This window comes from Scyliorhinus torazame, chromosome 2, assembly GCF_047496885.1.
Source record: "Scyliorhinus torazame isolate Kashiwa2021f chromosome 2, sScyTor2.1, whole genome shotgun sequence".
Taxonomy (NCBI): Eukaryota; Metazoa; Chordata; class Chondrichthyes; order Carcharhiniformes; family Scyliorhinidae; genus Scyliorhinus; species Scyliorhinus torazame.
The window spans coordinates 334,590,610-334,611,097 of NC_092708.1; the positions used below are offsets into that span (position 1 = coordinate 334,590,610).

At 45.2% G+C, this 20,488-nt stretch overlaps 1 protein-coding gene across 6 annotated transcripts in view; it reads right to left on the reverse strand.

The window, feature by feature from the left end:
- Window positions 1-20,488, reverse strand: part of kif26ab (kinesin family member 26Ab) — a 287,692-nt gene that overhangs the window by 54,031 nt on the left and 213,173 nt on the right. For all 6 annotated transcript variants that reach the window (XM_072489866.1, XM_072489859.1, XM_072489874.1 and 3 more), the window contains 5 exons: window positions 8,073-8,282; window positions 7,847-7,940; window positions 4,201-4,463; window positions 3,750-3,933; window positions 3,342-3,501 (listed from right to left, as the gene is read on the reverse strand). In XM_072489866.1, the coding sequence (XP_072345967.1) occupies window positions 3,342-3,501; window positions 3,750-3,933; window positions 4,201-4,463; window positions 7,847-7,940; window positions 8,073-8,282 (911 nt within the window). The remainder of the gene's footprint in view (window positions 1-3,341; window positions 3,502-3,749; window positions 3,934-4,200; window positions 4,464-7,846; window positions 7,941-8,072; window positions 8,283-20,488) is intronic.

Below are 20,488 nucleotides of genomic sequence, written 5' to 3' on the forward strand. Positions count from 1 at the left end.
CATATGACTCGGTCAAGAATGAGTGGGTTCTTTCAGGGGGTGGCAGATGAGTGCGAGAGGTATCGGCGGGGGCCAGCGAATAACACGCACATGTTTTGGGGTTGTGAAAAATTGGGAAGATTCTGGGCGGAAGTCTTAGCCAGGATAGTGGAGGAGGAGATGGACCTGGACCCTTTGGTGGCAATATTTGCGATTTCAGAGAAGCCGGAGCTGATGGAGAGGAGGAACGGCGATGTCGTAGCCTTTGCCTCTCAGATTGCACGGCGGTGAATTTTACTGGAGTGGCGGTCGGCATCGCCACCGGGGGTAGCGGTTTGGTTGGGTGACCTGTATGACTTCCTGTGGTTGGAGAAGATAGGGGAAATTTGTACAGACTGTATAGTTGATTGCTGGGAAGTATGTTTCATGGGGTGTTTACATGTTGTAACCTGTTTTGATACATGTTGGGAATAAAATACATTTTTTTAAAAAGATAATTATGTCAAATATTGGATTCAGAGAGAGAAATTTTCCGATTCCACCGCGGCATATTCTCAGGCGGTGAAGACGGCCCTCCACTGGCAGGCAGCGAGATCATCTGGTCCTGCCGATGTCTATGGTGTTTTGTGTGCCCTGCATCCTCTGCTACCGGGGAATGTGCCCCATGAGCTCACCATCAGCAGAACTGGAAGATCCCGCCCGGGCTGGGGGGGGGTGACAGGCAGAAAACCGCAACCATTGCCCTTGGAAAGGGGTATTTTGCACCACAACTTCCAAGTTGATAATGGCATTGCAAGAGGAGCAGCACACATTTATTGAGCAGACCTCAATAAATGGCAGGACCAGAGGGACAATGGAAAAGGAGAGCAGATCATATCCAAATCAGATACAGAAAGAGAAATAAAGAACAGTGAAGAAAGGTGCAGTGAACAAAAGCATTCAGAGAGTCAAAATTTGAAATGTTTTAGATTTTCAGGAAGTAATTACTGCAGCTGTAAAGAGATTGGACAATCTTAATTGTTCCCTTGTTAGGCTGGAGAGATTGATGGGCATTGCATTAACAATCATCATGTTGTTCAAAGAGTACTTGGGTGCTTAATCACCATCCTTAACTTTAGGCTAATGATCGAACGATGCTCAAAATCTTTCAATCCTCTAAATATAACGGGGAGGTTAAGGACAGGATGCCATTTGTGCAAAGCATGCATCGGAGCGGTGTGAATCAACCATCAAAGTCTGGAGATTCACAACTCATCAAATCTTTTCATCTCAATTTACTGTCCTATTTGCATTATAATAACAGCATGCATCACTGAAATGTCATTATTTTCCAACAAGATTCAGCCCAGTGTGTCCCCTTGAGAGATCTGCTAATTAAACACAAAGTTCAAGCCTTCAGAATCTCCATGGTCCAGGGCAAGAGTAGCACTAAACAGCTAATTATTAAATGTCTAAATTCTTCTCGTCTTACAGTTTGCTAATCAATATATAGAACCTTTCTTAGTATTATTTTTTTTTCAATTAAGGGGCAATTTAGTGTGGCCAATTCACCTACCCTGCACATCTTTTTGGGTTGTGGAGTTGAGACCCACGCAGACATGGGGAGAATGTGCAAACTCCACACGGGCAGTGACCCAGGGCCGGGATCGAACCGGGTCCTCGGTGCCGTGAGGCAGCAGTGCTAACCACTGCGCCACCATGCCGCCAAATCACTTCTCTTTTTAAATGATTGCATTGAATTTTGCCTCGTTTATAATCTTACAGTTAAAAGCAACAAGGGAGTGGGTCATGTCTGACCTTCACCCCTGGCGCTATCAAAGGCTGCAGGGTCAGTGAGCAATTGTACAATTTGAATGACAGTGGTGGCTGAGGTCCTGTCTGGGACATGGGACGTGCAAGAAAATTTACAGTAAAAGTGTGGGGAAAGAACTGGTAAGCAGAGGACAACATTCTTGTTCCCGAGACCCCTAAAAACTAATTCGAAAAGGATATATGTGTAATGCTTTGGCATCCCCTGCCAGCCCAACCCAGTTAGTTGGCAGCCCAACCCAGTTAGTTGGCTGGCAGAGTCCAGGATCCTTTGTTTCCTCCCTCCACCAGCAATGCCCCCCCCCCCCCATCACCACCACCACCAAAATTCAATGACTCCATCCAAAGCCAGGAAATGTGGGTATAAGATTGGGTCACGGAGCGTGATGCAACAAAATAAGATACAGGTCCCGATTTGGGAGCGAATAGCGGGTGTTTCTCAAAGCCTGCAGCGCCGAGAACAACCCCGCTATTGGCCTTGATCAGGAACTCCTCAGTGCAGGAAGAGATCGGGATGTCATTTTAAATGTCGCCCCGATCTCTCGCTCCCCTTAGCCACCCCACCACGGCCTCTGGACTCCCCCAACTCAACTCTTAGGGACTCCTCGAGCCCACCTCACACCTCTTAAGCGCACCCGTGCCCAATCCCTGGAACAGACCGCCTGGGCACCTTAGCACGGCCAGCCTGGCAGTTCCCTCTCCAGCCTTGCAGTGTCATGAGGGCACACTGGCAGTGCATGGGTGGCACTGCCAGGATGGCAAAAGTTCCAGGGTACCACCCTGCCCAGAGCCCAACCACCCAGGGGTCTTCAATGGCCTGGGAGACCCCCTACCCCAGATGTCATTATGCCTGATCCACGTTTGTGCGCGCCAGTGCTATACAACGCCTGGTCGCAGGCTCGCTGAGGAGGCTGTTAGTTCCCAGACACCATGTTAGTACGACGCAGACATATTTAAATGAGCCTAATAGCTTATTTAAATATATGAATCTGGATCTCGGCCAGCAAGGGTGAGATCCAGATTGCGACATCTCGGGAGATCCCGTTAGATCTCATGAGGCGTTCCAAGTGTCGCAAATCTTTCAAGAGGCCTGCCGTGAGATTTAATGGCCTCATCGCATCACGAGTTGGGCGAGACAAGGCTGTCCAATCGTGCCCATGGTTAACTAGTGCGACAGTGGAGACTCGCAATAAAAGCTGCTAATTTTAGCTTGTTTTTAAAATGAGGAAGGGGCATTAGATCCAAAAATGCTGGGCTCTATTTGACTTTAGAAATCCATAAGTGATGATCACTCCTTTGGGACAGGATTTACGGACCACCCCACTGCGGCAGAGGCAGCCCGCCAGCGGGATCTACAGCCGCCGCCATTGTCAACGGGATTTCCTGGTGACAGCACTCCTCGTCGCTGGGAAACCGTGCACCAGCGTGGGACCGGAATTTCCCAGCAGCGTCAACAGCCGCAAAATCTCGTCCAACGTCTTCATACCTGATAACTCCTGAATCAAATGCTTCGTTCAGGAGCTCACACGCAATTCAGCCTCCACGCCACTTACTTGTATGGAACATGTTTAGCACCATTGACCAACGCCAAAATGACATTGCCCAGAGCGGAAAGTGACAGACAGAGGCCGCCACCACCATCCCGACTCTTGCTTAAAACCTTCTCACAGCTCCCCAGATCGACCAGGTGCAAACGACTACGTCCTCCCGACACTGCGAAAACATGGCAAGATGCACAAAGCCACTGTTAGAGATTCTGAATTTGTTCAACTAACAGACAACGAATGCAACAAACCGGTGTCTATTTTAAATATTAATGACAGGCAAAATGCAGGAATTCCTGTCAAATCAGACAGTAATCATCACTTATGTGTATTACATTTCTTCATCTACCACCATCGACCATATTAGCAGGATACATGAATTTTATAGAACCGAATTTTCATCGAGAGTCAACGTACTTCCCCCTTTGCCACTCTTTTCCATTCGATATTGGTAAATGTGAAGGGTAAAGAGCATATGGGAGTTTCTTCTCTCCTCCTCATCACTATCTGGCCTACTGGTCCTTCTGGAGGCTATTGCTGCATCAAGGAAGTAGGCAGCTTTCTCTGCCGTGGGGGCTCTCAGCTCACTTTGATTCTGAAGCTGAATACGAAGAGAAATATATTACTAATTGGAAGAGGATTGCATTTCTGCTCAACAGATTAGCTCTCTGGGGCAATTAGTAACAAAATATGTATACCAAGGGAGCAAGATGAAAAATAAGCAAAGCCAAGAAGAGAGCGGCAGTGACATTTTAAATATAACTGGAACGTTTCAAACACCCTTCAATACACAATGAAAATGCAGTGAGCACAAGAACAATATCAATGTACTTGTAAATGGTACAACCATACACCATAATATAAATACCTGAGTTCCACAGATCGGATCCTCTCTGAGATAGACACCAGGAGACTGACCATCCTGGAGACTGCCAGTGGCCACTTCAGATAGCAAATCCCTAAGGTTTTCATCCTTGCCCCAGATCTCCACGGCAGACACCCTGACTGAGAATCGAGTGCCGGTTTTCTCCTTGCGCTCATTTATTAGTTTAAAAAGCCAAGATATTGCACAGGGAATTACGCCAAGATTTTGCATTGAATTGTCTTTTCCAATCATAGTATACGTTTTTCCTGGAATTGAAAGGTAAGTTTGGACGTTAGGCTGTTCCCGTTTCTTTAGTAGTTTAGATAAGTACAGATCGGACACTTTTAGGCTTTCTTGCACAAATGCAACATTTCGAGGGCTGGTCCTCATTACTATACTGCCGTTGGGCTGTGGTTACCGAACAGACTCCCGAAGCCCACCACCTGCTAAATAGCACAACACCAGGCATTCTGGAGGTCACATCAGCCAGCAGCAAGGTACATCCAGGGGATCCAGTGTGGGTTGATTGTGTGCGCACGTGGGGGGCGGGGGGGGGGGGGGGGGGGGGGGGGGGGGGGGGGGGCGGGCGCTCAGGGTGGCGGCAGCTCTCACAATTCATGTGGGCCCCTGAGAAGTACGCTGTTCCTCCTCTCCCATCTCAAAAATTATTTTAAATGGATAGTTTCTGGTCCTCGCTGGCGACACTGCTGTTAAACCCAGGTGTGCACACACAGGCTCCTTCCTACAGTCTTCCCAAAATATCTGTATGTCAGCAGACCCTAATAAGCATCCTAAAAAGGCTAACATAGATAGTGACGGCTGGATTGGGAGCAGAAGTGGAATGGTACTCTATTTTCCGTGGAGCTACTATCAAATTTGTAACCAGCATTGTTAGGGAAAAGCTTCCCAAGTGCCTTAATTATCAGTGTCCGATCTCGATGGTAGAAATATAGGGACAATGTGTTGCGCTTCCCTGCTTGTCCACTCATGAAACCATGTCTTGTGTGTTTGAATACTGGGCTACAGCTTTAATTTAACAAGTGTCATAAGGTCAAACACACCGTTCTTAATTCCTGTATATTAATGTGCGACTGTGAATGTTAGCAAGATCATGTGTCTTATGCCCATCTGTTCTCCAAGTGTACTCTTCAGCCACAAAAGGAAGTTGCTTATTAGTGGAGGCTAGTGGGATGCCTGTCAAAACACTGACTCAGCCACTCCGCAGAGAGGCTTCCAGCACAAGTAACTCCACTAATACTGTATGGGGCAGCACTCTGGAGATCACTGGCCAAATGATACTGAAGAGAAATCAGAATATGATACCGATCATTCTATCAATCCTAATGGCAAATAAAGATTCGCATTTTTGTTATCAGCCAGTGTAAAAGATAGCGGGCAGAATTTAATACCCTCAGGCGAGTGCAGAGGCGGAGGGGGAGGGGCCCCCGTGTGATTCGGGGATGAGATCATGGGTGGAGATCCTGATACATTTCCACCTCTGACCGATCAAGTCCAGGCAGTTGGTTTTGCTTCTGGCCTTCCCGCCTGGAGGCCTCATCCTGCTGCTCTTGATGTTCAAAAAAGTGGTGAGCAGGGGCTTGACTCCCAGGGAGGGTGTCCAGAGATCCCAATAAGGTTCTTCCACTGTTCTATCAGGCAGTGTCCTGCGTTCACAGACACTTTGTGCCAAATTGAGGTTCACTATATCAGGAAGGGAGGGACCCGAGGAAGCCAGACCCCTGCCTTCGCTTTAACTACCACCCCATCCCCTTCCACCCGCAATCACCTCCAAATAGGAATCCATCGGTGATCCCTCCTGCAGGCCCCACTGTAATACTGACAGTGACCACCTCTCTCGGTGACACTGCCAGAACCAGAGAGCGGCCACCTCTGATTGGCAGACAACTCCTGGGTGTGGAACCTCCACCCTACGGGGGGCCTAATCAAATTGAAGGCCCGATGCTCCCCAGGTAATTGCCTGATTGGAATTAAATAGCGTGGGGCCCCCTGGAAATAAGTGACATGGGGCACTCACCAATTCTCCGACCATTGGGCAAGACCCCGATCACCTACTTTAAATCATGTCTAACAGCTGCTTCTGGCTGTTCTGGATATATGACAGAGAGCTAGTGCTGTACTCTGGGACTCTACCTATAATGATATTCCAGGTATGCATCTAGTGGCATTGCTTGAAGGCTTATGTAATGGAACTATTTGCAGGGGAATCTCTCAAGAGTGTGCTCTCATAAGATGAGTACAGCTGTAGCATTTTCAGGTGCAGGTTTTCAGTTATCTCTGTCAGGCCTTGGTAAATACTCAGAATCATGAGGTTGAAACAAACTTAGAACCATAAACTAGTAAAAGGGACCTGAAATATTTCATATCGCACTCAAGATATTTTTTCACACAATAACTTGTATTTACATAGCAACTTTAATATAGGAAGGCATCCCAAGGAATTCAGAGGAGTGTAACAAAACTAAAATTGACTCCAAATCAAAGGAGATATTCGGATGATGAATAAAAAGTTTGTCTGAGAAGTAAGTTTTAAGAAGAATCTTAAAACAGGAGGGAGGAGTGGAGCATTAGAAAAAATTATGGGGTAAATTCCAGAGCTTGGAGCCTGGAGGACTAAAGCTCAGTCACCATGATGGGATGAAGGCAGCGTGAGGTGCACTGGAGACCAGAGTTTGACTATCTCAGAGATTAGCTCTATCCCCTTCTTGGTAACCCTTGAAGAGTGTAGAAGACATCAACAGACGTCAGAAAACTAAGGCCGTTTGCCAAGCCAAATGGGATACTGCAGTTGATGGCTGTCCCAAAGAGGCAGCGGCAAGATGATCTGGATTGGGGCAAGAAGGCTGTGACCTCAGGTTCTAGTTTTTCATACTGGAGAGAGAGAGAGAGAGAGAGAGAGAGAAAGAGTGTTAATTTCCAGACTTGGGGGGTAGACAAATGGTTGAGCAAACTGGCAGCTGCAAAAGTATTGTGAAGAATGGAGACTCAAAGTTGAGAGTTTGAAAGTGTAGTAAGTGTTTAGGGGCAAGAGTTTGTTTTTTCCGGGACTAGGAAACACTGCAAGGAAGTAATCTGAGTTGCTTAAAGGAAAGCAGGGCATGGCAAAAATGGAAAATCTCATTTTATAATAATAATCTTTATTAGTGTCACAAGTAGGCTTCCATTAACCCTGCAATGAAGTTACTGTGAAAAATCCCCTAGTCGCCACATTCCGGCGCCTGCTTGGATACACAGAGGGAAAATTCAGAATGTCCAATTCACCTAACCTGCACATCTTTTGGGACTTGTGGGAGGAAACCGAAGCACCCGGAGGAAACCCACGCAGACCCGGGGAGAACGTGCAGACTCCGCACAGACAGTGACCCAAGCCGGGAATCGAACCCGGGTCCCTGGCACTGTGAAGCAACAGTGCTAACCACTGTGCTCCATGCTGCCCTTACTGCTGCACTTCCTACTGTCTTATTAACATTTCAAGAAATGATTATAAAACCAGAATTCAGTGAGTCTACAAAGTAATTGAAAAGCAAACTCTAATCTAGTCGCATGCTATCAGGTTTACTGTTGCAAAAGCTGACAGCATGTAATTACCAGCCTGACATTGTAATTAACAGTAACAAATTTGGGCGCTTACCAAGTTTGACATGACCAAAGCAAAATATGCAGCCATCTGCGCCATTCACAACAGACTGAATGACTTCTGCCACTGTTCCTGAGCAAACTTCAGCCTGGGAATGTTAAGATAAGCAAATAAAACACACTGATCGTCATGTGCACATAAATGAAAGTAGAAATTAATGTAATACTAATTAATACAAGCCGGTAATCAGGAGCTCCGGACTTCTTTTCCTTCCACTCACTTGTGAGGCATCTTGGGTAAAAATTGCGTCAAATGCAAACATTTTTGGAGCAGCAACAGCTGTTCGTCTGTGGGCGGAACTGAAATGGCCACTCACTGATGGATCGTAAAGGGTTATCTGCTTTTTGCGAGAGTCTACTTTCAGGAAAGACATTGACTCTGATGTATCATTCACTCCTTGGGAAGGACAAATCCGTACCATGACCTTCACCTAAAAGGAAACCAAAACGATCAGTTTGCTTCATAAAATCAGCTTTGGATAATTAATTAGTCTTGCTATTCTCTTTGCGGGCAGATCAAAAAACACAAAGATTCCAAAGATTCCATATCATTCTCCTATGGGATCAGAATTCTAAAACATGAACTTCAGACAATGGTCTAGCATGTAACTCGTTTGTTACACATTACTGCAGTATTGGTTTTAAATCCCAAATTTATGGGCAAGGCCATTTCAATACTTCATGTGCAACAAGTGCTTTATATTTCATGCAATGAAAACAAGATGCTCAATTGGGCAAGTGTGCTTTGTGACTAATTATGCTCTATTTACTCTCTTCACAGAGCATGAAGAGGAAAGGCTGTGATCTTCAGCACAGCTGAATAGCATTCATCAGAGCACCAAGCATCATGTGAAGCACATGAATCATTCAGCAACCCAATACACTCACTTCACAGCCATTATGCAGTGATGTAGATGAAACGTTACAAAGTGGAGGCCCAGGTAATGAAGGGGACACAACTGCGTCCGTTGCTAAGGGGGCAACACACGAAGGGTGGTGTAGCGTATGCTAAATGCCCCTTTTGTGTTGCATCAGAACACACCTCCAGTGTGCCGTTTTTGACCAGTGGACCTTAGAACTCCTGCACAGACACTCGTGTCCTTGGTCTGCCATTAAGAAGAGGCAACTATAGTAGTAACTGCAATTGTGACCATTTACACAGATCTTAAAGCACCTTCCATAAATGGTATCACTGCTGCTGTGGATGCTTTGAAGTCCATGCTACAAAGACCAACCATGGCTGACTTTGACTCTCTTAAACAATGCATATAATTAACAGGGTGGGATTGAATGGCCCCATCCACATGCATCATAGAATACTCAAACTAATCATTGACCCTCATACAGTGAAGGTCTCTGTCTGTGGCATGTGCACAGAAGCACAAGAAAAGTTAAGTAACAATAATGACAGCAGTAGTTTTGACCCATTTGTATAACCTTCTTACAGCACAGTGAGCACTTAAGCATCTACAATACAGTAAGTTCTGCTACTGTTGTAGAATTAATATAAAAATCCCGAGCTGCCCACCATTCAATCACCATGGCAATAGAACATTAGTCCCTTAGCATTGGGAGTATTGAAGTGTGAGGCATGTGGACATGCAGTACATAAAAATTAACAAATCATCAAGGTACTTTAAAAAAGATCAGAAAAGCAATTGAAAACTCAGGACAAGCAATGAAACAGCTTGTGTGATCAGTCACTAAATTAAATTATGTCACTCAATGCACTTTGCCATCGCATAAAAGGCTGTCAAAGCACAGACATCTTTTCAAAATGTAGGCACAACCAGTAATCGCAGTTGGCTGATTCTACTTTTAAAAGTCTGAAAGTTATACTGGATGAATGCAGAACTCTCAGGAAGCTCTGACCAGCGAGTAAGCTCCACACCTGTACCCTCACTGCAGTGGCTCACCTTGATCTTCCACTGCTTGCTAATGAGTCCATGATGAAGCATCTATTTAGGACATTATTATGCAGCAGGCAGCACATTGGTAGAACAGAGCTTAATGAAGGTAGTCAACATTGGGATCACTTTCTCCAACCAATGTAAATATCTGAAATCCTGGTTTATATTTCAGATATCATTCAGGGATGATTCAGAAATGCACCTGTACAGTGATTGTGAAAAGGTATAAGTCACGGTGGCACAATATATTTTATCTGTTCAAGGCACGACATTTCCCTCTTCCTTCAATGGTCCTCTAACATGTTTAATTGACTCAGTCATAATGACTCAGTCATAATGAAGCAGCAAGCGTACATTGCAAGAAGTGTACATTATTTTCTGGCAGGGATCACATACCATTTGGATATATACTGCATTATATCCATTCTTATTTAGGTAATGTACAAAATTATTGCCCCCCCCCCCCCAGGTCTTTGTATGGATGAGTTGCACAGCTCAACCAGAGCAATTCCTCTGGCTTTAAGCCTTACAGTATACTGCTCCGCCATCATACTTAATTAGCTCACTGTGTGGAATGTGTTCCCATAGTTTCCTATGTTCACTGTGCTCCCTAGCTGTTTACTTAATAATGGTGACTGGACTGAGCGGCACGGTGGTGCAGTGGTTAGCACTGCGGTCTCACGGCGCTGAGGACCCGGGTTCGATCCTGGCCCCGGGTCACTGTCCCATGTGGAGTTTGCACATTCTCCCCGTGTCTGCGTGGCTCTTGCCCTCACAACCCAAAAAGATGTGCAGGGTAGATGAATTGATAACGCTAAATTACCCTTTAATTGGATAAAAAGAATTGGGTACTCTAAATTTATTTTTGGAAAAATAAAATAATGGTGACTAGCAATGTTTTGCAGTTGGAAATAGAAATAAAAATATTCACGTCCGTCTCATGGTGGTTCTTCTCTCTCACCTTTTGTTCACCAGTTCCAACCCAGAATTAAGGATATATTTTTCCAAATTACGCTGCTCCACCCTGGATGGTTGTTTGCTAATGGGGATTACAGCTCATCGAATGGGGCGGCACAGTGGGACTGTGGTTAGCACTGCTGTCTCACAGCTCCAGGGACCCAAGTTAAATTCTAGCCTTGGGTGACTGTCTAAATGGAGTTTGCACGTTCTCCCCGTGTCTGCGTGGGTTTTCTACGGGTGCTCCGGTTTCCTCCCACAGTCCAAAGATGTGCGGGTTAGGTGGGGGTATGGGGATAGTACAGGGGAATGGGCCTAGGTAGAGTACTCTTTCAGAGGCAAGTCCCACACCTGTACCCTCACTGCAGACTCGATGGGCCAAATGATTTCCTTTTGCCACTGTAGAAACTCTATGGTTCTATGCCTCTACGAAATATATTGGTACCTCAAATTTGGAATTCAGGACTGTTGGAAATAAAGCTCTTGAGAAACAATGTTAAGTTGATACGGCAGTGTTGGGAACAATCATTTCTCAGTAAATACAGATAAACATAAACCCAAGAAATCTTATCCAATATTCCTCTATGGAAACCCTGGAAGTAGAATGTTAAATGGATGCATAATCTCCTGATGACCCCATTTTCCTGCCCAAAAATAATGCATTTGCATATACTCAGCATTTGCTCCTCTTCCCCACCCCCACGCACTCTTTCCAGTCACAACGTGCTACATGTGAGTTATTAGACAGCCTCAATCTTCCACCCCACGTCTGGATGTTTTACTTCCTAGGACCTTATTATTGGGTGAAAGGGATCTAGCAGTTGATATGTGCTGTATTACGAAGATGCGTCCACAGAGTGCAGACAACATGTGGCAAACAATAAAGATGATGAACACCCACACGCACACCAGCAATTCACTTTTATACTTGGCGTCTAAGTGAGCCCCATTTGAGGAGCAATTTTGAGGGTTCAAAGGTTAACATATACATAAACATTTACGGGACTTGGCAGGTCTCCTCGGCTAGCCTGGAGTGGTTTTTACTTTCACCAATTTCACAGATGGAAACAATCTCTTGGTAGCAACACCCCCCCGCCCCGCCCCACCCACAGAGAAAACAGACATGGAACAAATTCCTGAGAACCTACAATTCATACATAAACAAGGCGCAGATGAAGGACATCAATATCATCAGGTGTCTTATGCGCTCCACGTTTTCACTACTACCCACACTCAGCATCCGTGTCTTATACCAGGGAAAGATTTCCATTTTGACCCCACGGTAAACAACAGCAGACCTAGAAACTAAGCAAACCTTAAAATAAATGAAACAGCCACTGTGAATAAGTAAGGACCTTGGAAATAGCGGATTCAAGGCTTTCTTTACTCGTAAAAGCTAAATGAGGCCAGGCTTATAATTCACAGCATTTTGCACAGGCATGCAGTTGCTGAATGGAACTGTTAGTCTATACGCAGAAAGGCCATGTTGCTATACAATTCCAATTTATCCAATTAACTCAGTGTTAATTATAATTTTCAATTTATTTGGCTGATGTAGTGTGGTCTTGTCTTAGTTAAATGAGCGAGCAAGTGTTTCCCTACACTAATTATTTTTTTCATCTAGCTTCTGGTACATTTCTGCTGTAGCGGTTACAAATAACTCAACATTGAGACTGCTGGAAACTGATAAAGGAACTCAATCCTGCACAATAAAGATCAACACATTGAAACCATAATTATTATGCCTCCCACATGTACCTTGATAACAACCGCTGACCACTCTGATAATAGGTTAATTTTGCCTGGTACCCAGAAGGATTAAGTACACATATATTCTGCAGTCAGACAATAAGCTTATTATACAGCTATTCTCAGACTGGGACTTTTTAGCAAGGAAAGTATTGTACTTAATTAACGTTAAATTAATACTGCTGTGAATCCCACTGATGAGATCCAACATTATTGCACCACAGTGTAAATTACATTATATAGGTCTCACTTCAGTGGCAATTTTACTATGCACTTAATTGGAACTGATAGATGTGTATTACTTTACAAATTAATTCGCTCATTCTCGCACTTACACATTCATTGTTTGTGTACACAGCAACTTTCAGGGCAAAATTCTGTTTTAATCTTTGCAAAGGTCTTAAATAATTTCAGCATCATACACACCAAAAGAGTTTAGCAGTAACATAGAAGATTAATCCCTACTTAATTTGCAGTCGTGTTGCGTTCAACAGTCAGCCACTTTGGAGAGCATACAGATTATTAATTTACAGGCAATAATCGCTGTCAAAACCATTTGAATTTTGCAATGCATTTGGAACTGAATGACACCACAATGAACCATTTGTAACCTGTGTCTGTGCTACTACAGTTCCTCTAGCCAAAAGAGTGACAAATTAACGGAATTCCAAATTAAAATGAATATTTACTAGTATAAATCTGTATCAATCTTGTCAGATTTCCTTCCTATTGGTCAATTTTGGAATGCCCAACTTCATCTTTCTGCTTCTCAGTAGCTGTTTGTGAGTTCCTCAAAGAGATAAACCACGAAACCATAAAACCCAGCCATGAGAGTCTCCAGGCGGCATCCCTCCTAAAAATGCATCGTGTCAGCTGACGGTATTGGCTGGATTAGGTTCAGCTGTGATGTCCTCCATACTCAACTCACTATCCAGTCTACCACATGGGGCTGGATTTTGTCAAGAGTGGCAGTGACTCCGAGGCTGGGTCAGAAAGCCAGGGGCAGCACCCCACATCCTACGCATTTGCGGCAACCCCATTCAGATTTACTGGCAATTTAGTAGCTAAGAAGCTGTCCTTGAAGCTCCTATTCTTTTAAGGGATGAGAGCCTAACACCAAAAGCTGCTCTTCATTCCCAGCAATGCTATCAGGACGGGTGGCTATTCCTAGGACTGAAAGCAGCCAGATGTTTCAGACATGGACACCACCCTTGGAACAAGGTAATTGGGTTGGGGGTCACTGGGGCGAGCCAGGCAGGCCTCGTGAGTTGGGGGGGGGGGGGGGGGGGGGGGGGGGGGTGGCGGAGGTTGGTTAGTGAGGGCAGGAAGGTGTTGCTGTGAGGGTGACCACTGCTGCCGGGTGTGGGGGGAGGGGCGTTGGGGGTGTCTTGTGTAGGCCAGAGAGCACCTGATTAAGAGGACCCATCCCTTGAGCCCTCAGAGAGGCCAAAGGATTCACCAGGCTCTGCATATTGGTTAGGTGGGGTTACGGGGCTAGGGTGGAGGTATGGACTTGGGTAGGGTGCTCACTCCAAGGGCTGGTGCAGACTCGATGGGCCGAATGGCCTCCTTCTGCACTGTAAATTCTATGTGGCAGAGGGCCTACTGTTCTTAATTGGATTTGTTTGGATTGGATTTGCTTATTGTCACATGTACTGAGGTACAGTGAAAAATATTTTTCTGCGAGCAGCTCAAATAGATCATTAAGTACAAGAAAAGAAAAGGAGAAAAAGAAAATACATAATAGGGCAACACAAGGTACACAATGTAAATACATAGGCACCGGCATGGGGTGAAGCATACAGGAGTGTAGTATTAATCAGGTCAGTCAATAAGAGCGTTGTTTCGGAGTCTGGTAACAGCGGGCAAGAAGCTGTTTTTGAATCTATTTGTGCGTGTTCTCAGACTTTTGTATCTCTTGCCTGATGGAAGAAGTGTGGGATGGAATTGGCCACTTAATTGGCATCAGGCGGGCCATCCTCCACATTCCAAACAGCTGGCCTAATGCAATGGTGCCAGGAGGCCCATGGGCACTCCACCCCTACCTTCCTTCCTGATTGTGGCCTTCCCCCACCTCTCAGCCTACTCTTACAGGCCCCATATTATTCATCCCTTCGACTGCAGTGGTTTAAGAAGGTAGCCCACCACCACCACCTTTTTAAGGACAATTAGAGATGGACAACCAATGCTGGCCTTGCCAGCGATGATCACATTCCATGAAGAAAATAGTGATTTTATCACAGCCGGAGAGTGCTGCTGTAAATGGAACTATAGTAGCTATGAAATAATTGGATACTAGAATCTTCCATCACAGGGAGTACTTAGCAGAGGATAAGATTTTGTGAACAAAATATTTAAGAATGATGATAAAACTGTAACTTCAAGGTCCAATTAGTAGAACAATTCTCTCAAGCCAGAAAATCCCCAAATCAAACTCCAATCAGTGCAGAGTTAGCCGATTTTCGCCTGGGCAACAATATGTTATAATCAGCATCTGCACTCCACTGCTAATCAACGTACGCTGACCCCATCTGGAAACTGCATCCAGAATGCACCCATCTGAATGTGAACATTTGGTGAAAACACAGTCAGGTACAGCTGTGGCATTTTAAAGATCGAAGTGTATTAGACAGGTTCACACAATAGCATTTTGGATCTGGTACTGGTTGGTCGTTTGGCTCACTGGTTTCAAGAGGGAGAAATGGATACGTATGTTTAAAAACTCGAATAATCTTCTCAAACCTGTCTCCTGGACTATTGTTTCAACTTGGCGTGCCTCCATTTTAACTTTATCTACTGACCTCCTTTGGCTTCTTTATATTTCTCCATCTTTCTGTTCCTTTTTGCCTGATTATTATTGGTGGGGTATGCTCGGAAACATTTTTCTCTTTATCCTAGTTCCGCAGGTCTCTCAAACTTATCTCAAAATTCTCGTGCCCAGCCTTTCTGGCGATGATGTGTTCATGTGAGACTTCAATCTCAAGCCACTCACTGCTGATTTCAAAATTTGTGTGAGAAGCATCAAATTACTGTCTAGTCACCTGATATGCAAAAGTTTACAACACCTAGAACTAGTTGCTCCACGTGCAGTAGAAAGGCAGAAGCTGGATCAGAATCATACCACCCCTCAGGAGATAAGAGTTTCTCTTCAAATATGATCAGGACAGACAGCATAAATGAGAGAGGGAAAGAGAGAGAGAAATAAACAGAAGGCCCTCATTGTGTTTTCCCCCAAGTTAAAAAAGCAAGTAAACCATAAACTTCAGCAAAGAGTTTTTGGTAATTGAATTAAAAGGAAAATAATCATTGCTGAGCAATTACAAAGAACTGTAACTGTGACGACATAAAATCAAGGCCCAAAAACCAGGAAGGAAACATGACAGAAATTACACTTTTAAGACGTTAACCTGTTGATGTTGGTCCTATTTTCTCTTTTATTTGAATTATTCCTTCCGCAATGGTGAAATCTTGTATAATCGCCTTTTTAACCTTTTAATCAGTGGATTTTTCCATTTTTGAAATTAAGTGCTGTGGCAAACGGGTTCTGTAGTATATTTCCTGCTTGTTGGATTGGAAGAAATCGCGCCCGATTAAGTGCTTGGATGCTCATCGGTCACATCCTTGATGCATGTGTGTGTGGCAGCCTGCAAGATGGCACACCGATCCTGTGTGGATCGTTGAATGAGCCACAGGCAAGGAAATTCAGCATGGCAGTGACCTAAGGGTCCACAGGCAGGGGCTGTCCTCCCACTCCACAGGGAATTACATAATAATAATAATCTTTATTATTGTCACAAGTAGGCTTACATTAACACTGCAATGAAGTTACTGCAAAAAGCCCCTAGTCGCCACACTCCGGTGCCTGTTCGGATACACAAAGTGAGAATTCAGAATGTCCAATTCACCCAATAGCCCATCTTTCTGGACTTGTGGGAGGAAACCGGAGAACCCAGAGGAAACCCATGCAGACACTGGGAGAACGCTCAGACTTCGTACAGACAGTGACCTAAGCGGGAATCAAACCTGTGACCATGGCACTGTGAAGCAACAGTGGCTGGTGTGCCTCCCACATCCTCCTGCAGAAGGTGGTAGATGTGATCCAGCAGATCACTAGAGAAGCACAGCCTTGTCTCTCACTCAGCTGCAGTTAGGAGAGCCATCGTCAGTAGACCCTTGGTCAATCAGGTTACCTCCATGGTATGGGCCAACTCTTCTCATCCTCTATTTACTGCTGTGGCTCCCCTGGACCCGGGATCTCAGGGTGGGTCTCCTCACAAAGCTGTACTTGGTGGCGCTGGTCCCTTATCCTCCTCCTCAATTCCATGAGCACCATCAAGAAGGCAGCAGTGAGACCAGATTCTATTCTGGCTTCAGAGATATAACAGATTAATGAATCGCGGGGAAAGATGGCTAAGCTCTACTCACAAACAGCATGCCACTGTCATGGCCGCTGCATCTGTGCTACTAGCCTTGCCACTGCCTTGTAGTGGAGTGCAAAGTCACAGAACGAGGTGAACAAAAGGTCATCCGTGACACTTCACGTCTCAATCTCATAGAAGTCGGAAAAGGTTTGGAGCCATTAATGACATGCGCCATATTATCAAACACACCGTTCCAATCTCAGATCTGGCAGATCTGATTAAAGTTGACTTGCACATGCGTTTTCCATGCCAATTGGAGAAGGCACATTAGAGGCTTTCAGCTATTATCTGGCATACACGCTGCATCTGTGCCTCCTCAACGGTTGCCTGCATCCCATTTTTCACAGTCCTGTGTGTTAATGCTGCAATGGAGCGACTATATTGTTAAGCCCATGACTCCAGCTGTCTCTTGTTATAATGCTAGAATTGGCAATGGCTCCAATGGAACCTTCTCAAGGAGATCTTCCACTTTTCTCTCAGTTTTGAGTACATTTCAATGCTTTGAGTGCAAGCAGGTTGACGTTGCCCCATGAAATGAGGCCCCTAGTCCAGCCCTGGGCTCTTCCCACACTGACTCCGTCCCTCCCGTCCAGTTTTTTTCCAGTTTTATTTCTGCCTGTGCCATTAAACCGACTCTTGAACACAGTGATGTTCCGATTTCATTTTGAGACCAGCTTCAACCCTCCCACCTTTATGACTGTGCCAATTTTCCTGGAATGCCACATGTGCTGGTAAAGATGGCGCCCGTAATTCTCCAGCCTCCCCCAATCCTGGACCCGACAGTTACTGTTGTGGATACTCCAACCCACCCATCTGAACCTATAAGTGCCGATGTCCCAGTGCCCACTGTGGATCTATCCCGTCCCATCTCGAGGCTGTGGTAACATACAGCGGCGACACCCGCCCCCCAACAGGAAAGTTTCACCCCCCCGGGCCTCATATTACCTCTTCCCACTCTGCAGGTTGCAGGCGTCCCCTCACTCTGGGCATCCCACCTGCAGCCCAGTACGCTGCAAGACAACACCAAGGCCAGTGACATTAGGACCATGACCACATCCTGAACATCAAGCTGTGTCTTTTCCCAATTGTGCACAAAGTCATTTCCCCTTCCTGGAGCAGGACTATGAAGTGCATGCCATGCACTGCCCTATCGCAAGCCCCGTAAAGCCCCAGGACTGACTTCACTGTGACATCCTCACTACTTGACCCTCAATCAGCAACTATGATGATCTTTCTCTTTGCTCTACCATTCCTTCCTGCTGACAACAAAGTGTACCTCCATGGGTCTCTGTGAAATCCCTCCCTCATATGCACTCCTCTCACCTCCCCCATTTCCATCAGTCTTTATCATGGCCTTCCATCTCATGACACAACAACACCCCCCCCCCCCCCACCCCCCCCCCCCCCCCACCCCCTTCCCCGCCCTGGTATTCCTGAGTCTGCGTGCTTTCCCTCCAATTCGTGTAGGTCCCATTCCATCCCGTGTCTGCATTCCTGTCTTTGCCTTTGGGCTCCACCTTTGGTCTTCCCTCTGCCTGCCATCGTCCCACCCGCCACCCCCACCTTTGCCCATTGTCTTTCATCCAGTCCATTCCCACAGGTCATAATGCTGGTCACTGTCCAGGTACCTGTCCTGCCTCAGCCCCCAAAGAATATCCTCCGAACAATGGAGGAAGTCAGTGAGGGGAGCAAACCTACACCCCCAGCCAGTGTAGCGTCACTGGCTTTACGGAGAACCCCGAGTGGTGCTGCTATAACTAGGCTCCTCATGGATGCACTCGCCTCTACTCGTGGGCAAAGTGAGGCCCATCAGCTGCACGACACTAATATCCAAACCTGTTTCAAACCAGCCTGATGTCCCACTGACTTCTCAAGTAATTGGGAGAGGCCTCGTAATTCCGGTGGGCTGCATTTTTAATCAGCATTCATAAGATGGTAATGCCATACAAATGGGGTTGCTGCGGGAAACCAACCCGCCATCCACCAACCACGAAATCGTGGTGAGTGGAGAATTCCAAACTATTTTCCCAACGGCAGCTATTCGAGTTTTGGCTCACTCCAAATTTCCTGGCCTTGCCCACAACAAAACCCTCCAGGGACTATTGGGAAAACTCCGCCCATGCTCATAAGGTGAGCAAGGTTGGGAAATAAATATTCCAGAGTACACAATGTTTTGAAAAGACAGACGGATGGAAAAGGAAGTGGAGTAGCCCTGGAAGGAAAGATGATACAAGGACAGTCAGGAGAAAAATCTTGGTTCAATGTCAGGGCGTGGAATCAGAATGGATAGCAATTAGGAATAACAAGAGTCATGAAGCACCATAAGAAGTAGTTCATAGCACCGCTCCCCCACCCACCACTGACACAGTAATTATACATTGAACAAAAGAATTAAGCAAGAAATACTTTTAGCTTGAACAAAGGCAATTTAATGATTGTGGGGGACCTTAATCTTCATATAGACTGGGCCAATCAAATTCATAAAATTGGTCTGGGAATTGAGTTTGTGGAAAGCTTTTGTTACAGTTTCCTAGAACAATAAGCAGAGATAAATCTATTTTAGACCTAGTATTGTGCAATGAGACAGATTTCATTACTGATCTCATAGTACAAGATCCTCTGGGTAAAAAGTGACCATAAATAAATTGAATATCATATTAAGCTTGAAAGTGACACACACCCGTCCCAAACAAGAATCTGAAATTTAAACAAAGCCAATTACATGGGTATGAGGGGAAGCTGGATAAGGGAAATAGAATAAAAGCTATGGCAGTACATAAGCAGCGAGGTCTTGCGGTTTCGCAGGTTAACATCACTGCCTCCGAGCTCCAGGCTCACATCCCACTCCAGCACTTATTGGCCACGGAAGGAATGTTTATGATGTGGTTCAACAGGCTGACAAATCAGTCTGCTAATCCTATAAATGTCTTCCCACTATTCCCTAAATGGGGAAAAGAGCATCTGTGAAGATGTGAAACAAAGCAAATCATTTCAAGAAACAATCCAAATTACTCAATAAAAATACATTCCACTAAAAACCAGCAACTCAGCAAAATAGATCCATCTGTGGCTCACACGGGAAGTTAAGGATAGCATTAGATTTTAAAATGGTGCTTACAAAGTTGCAAAGAATAATAATAACCGAGAATTGGGAGCATTTTAGAAACTAATAAAGAGTGACTAAAATGTTGATGGAAAGGGAACTCAAAGAACAAGAGTTATCTTGCCAGGAATATAAAAACAGATAAGATCTTTTACATGTATATAAAAAGGACGGTAGCTAAAGTTAGCATTGACCCCTTCAAGATAGCGACTGAGAAATGACCAGGGGTAATAAGAAAGGGACGCAGATGTTGAACGAATATTTTGCATCGTTCTTCACAATAGACAGCACCAATGATATACCAGAAATAGGTACGGTAAAGCCGCCATAGTCCCAGATGACCATAGGCTGTTAAGTAATGGGTTAAGAGACATTCGAATTAGTTGTCTCATTTATGTTAAGTATCCAATAATTGACACTGATATGTAAAGGGGCTTCAGGTGGCCTCTGTCAGGTGATGTGATGTTAGAGTTTTGTGCAGAGTCTGTTGAAGTACA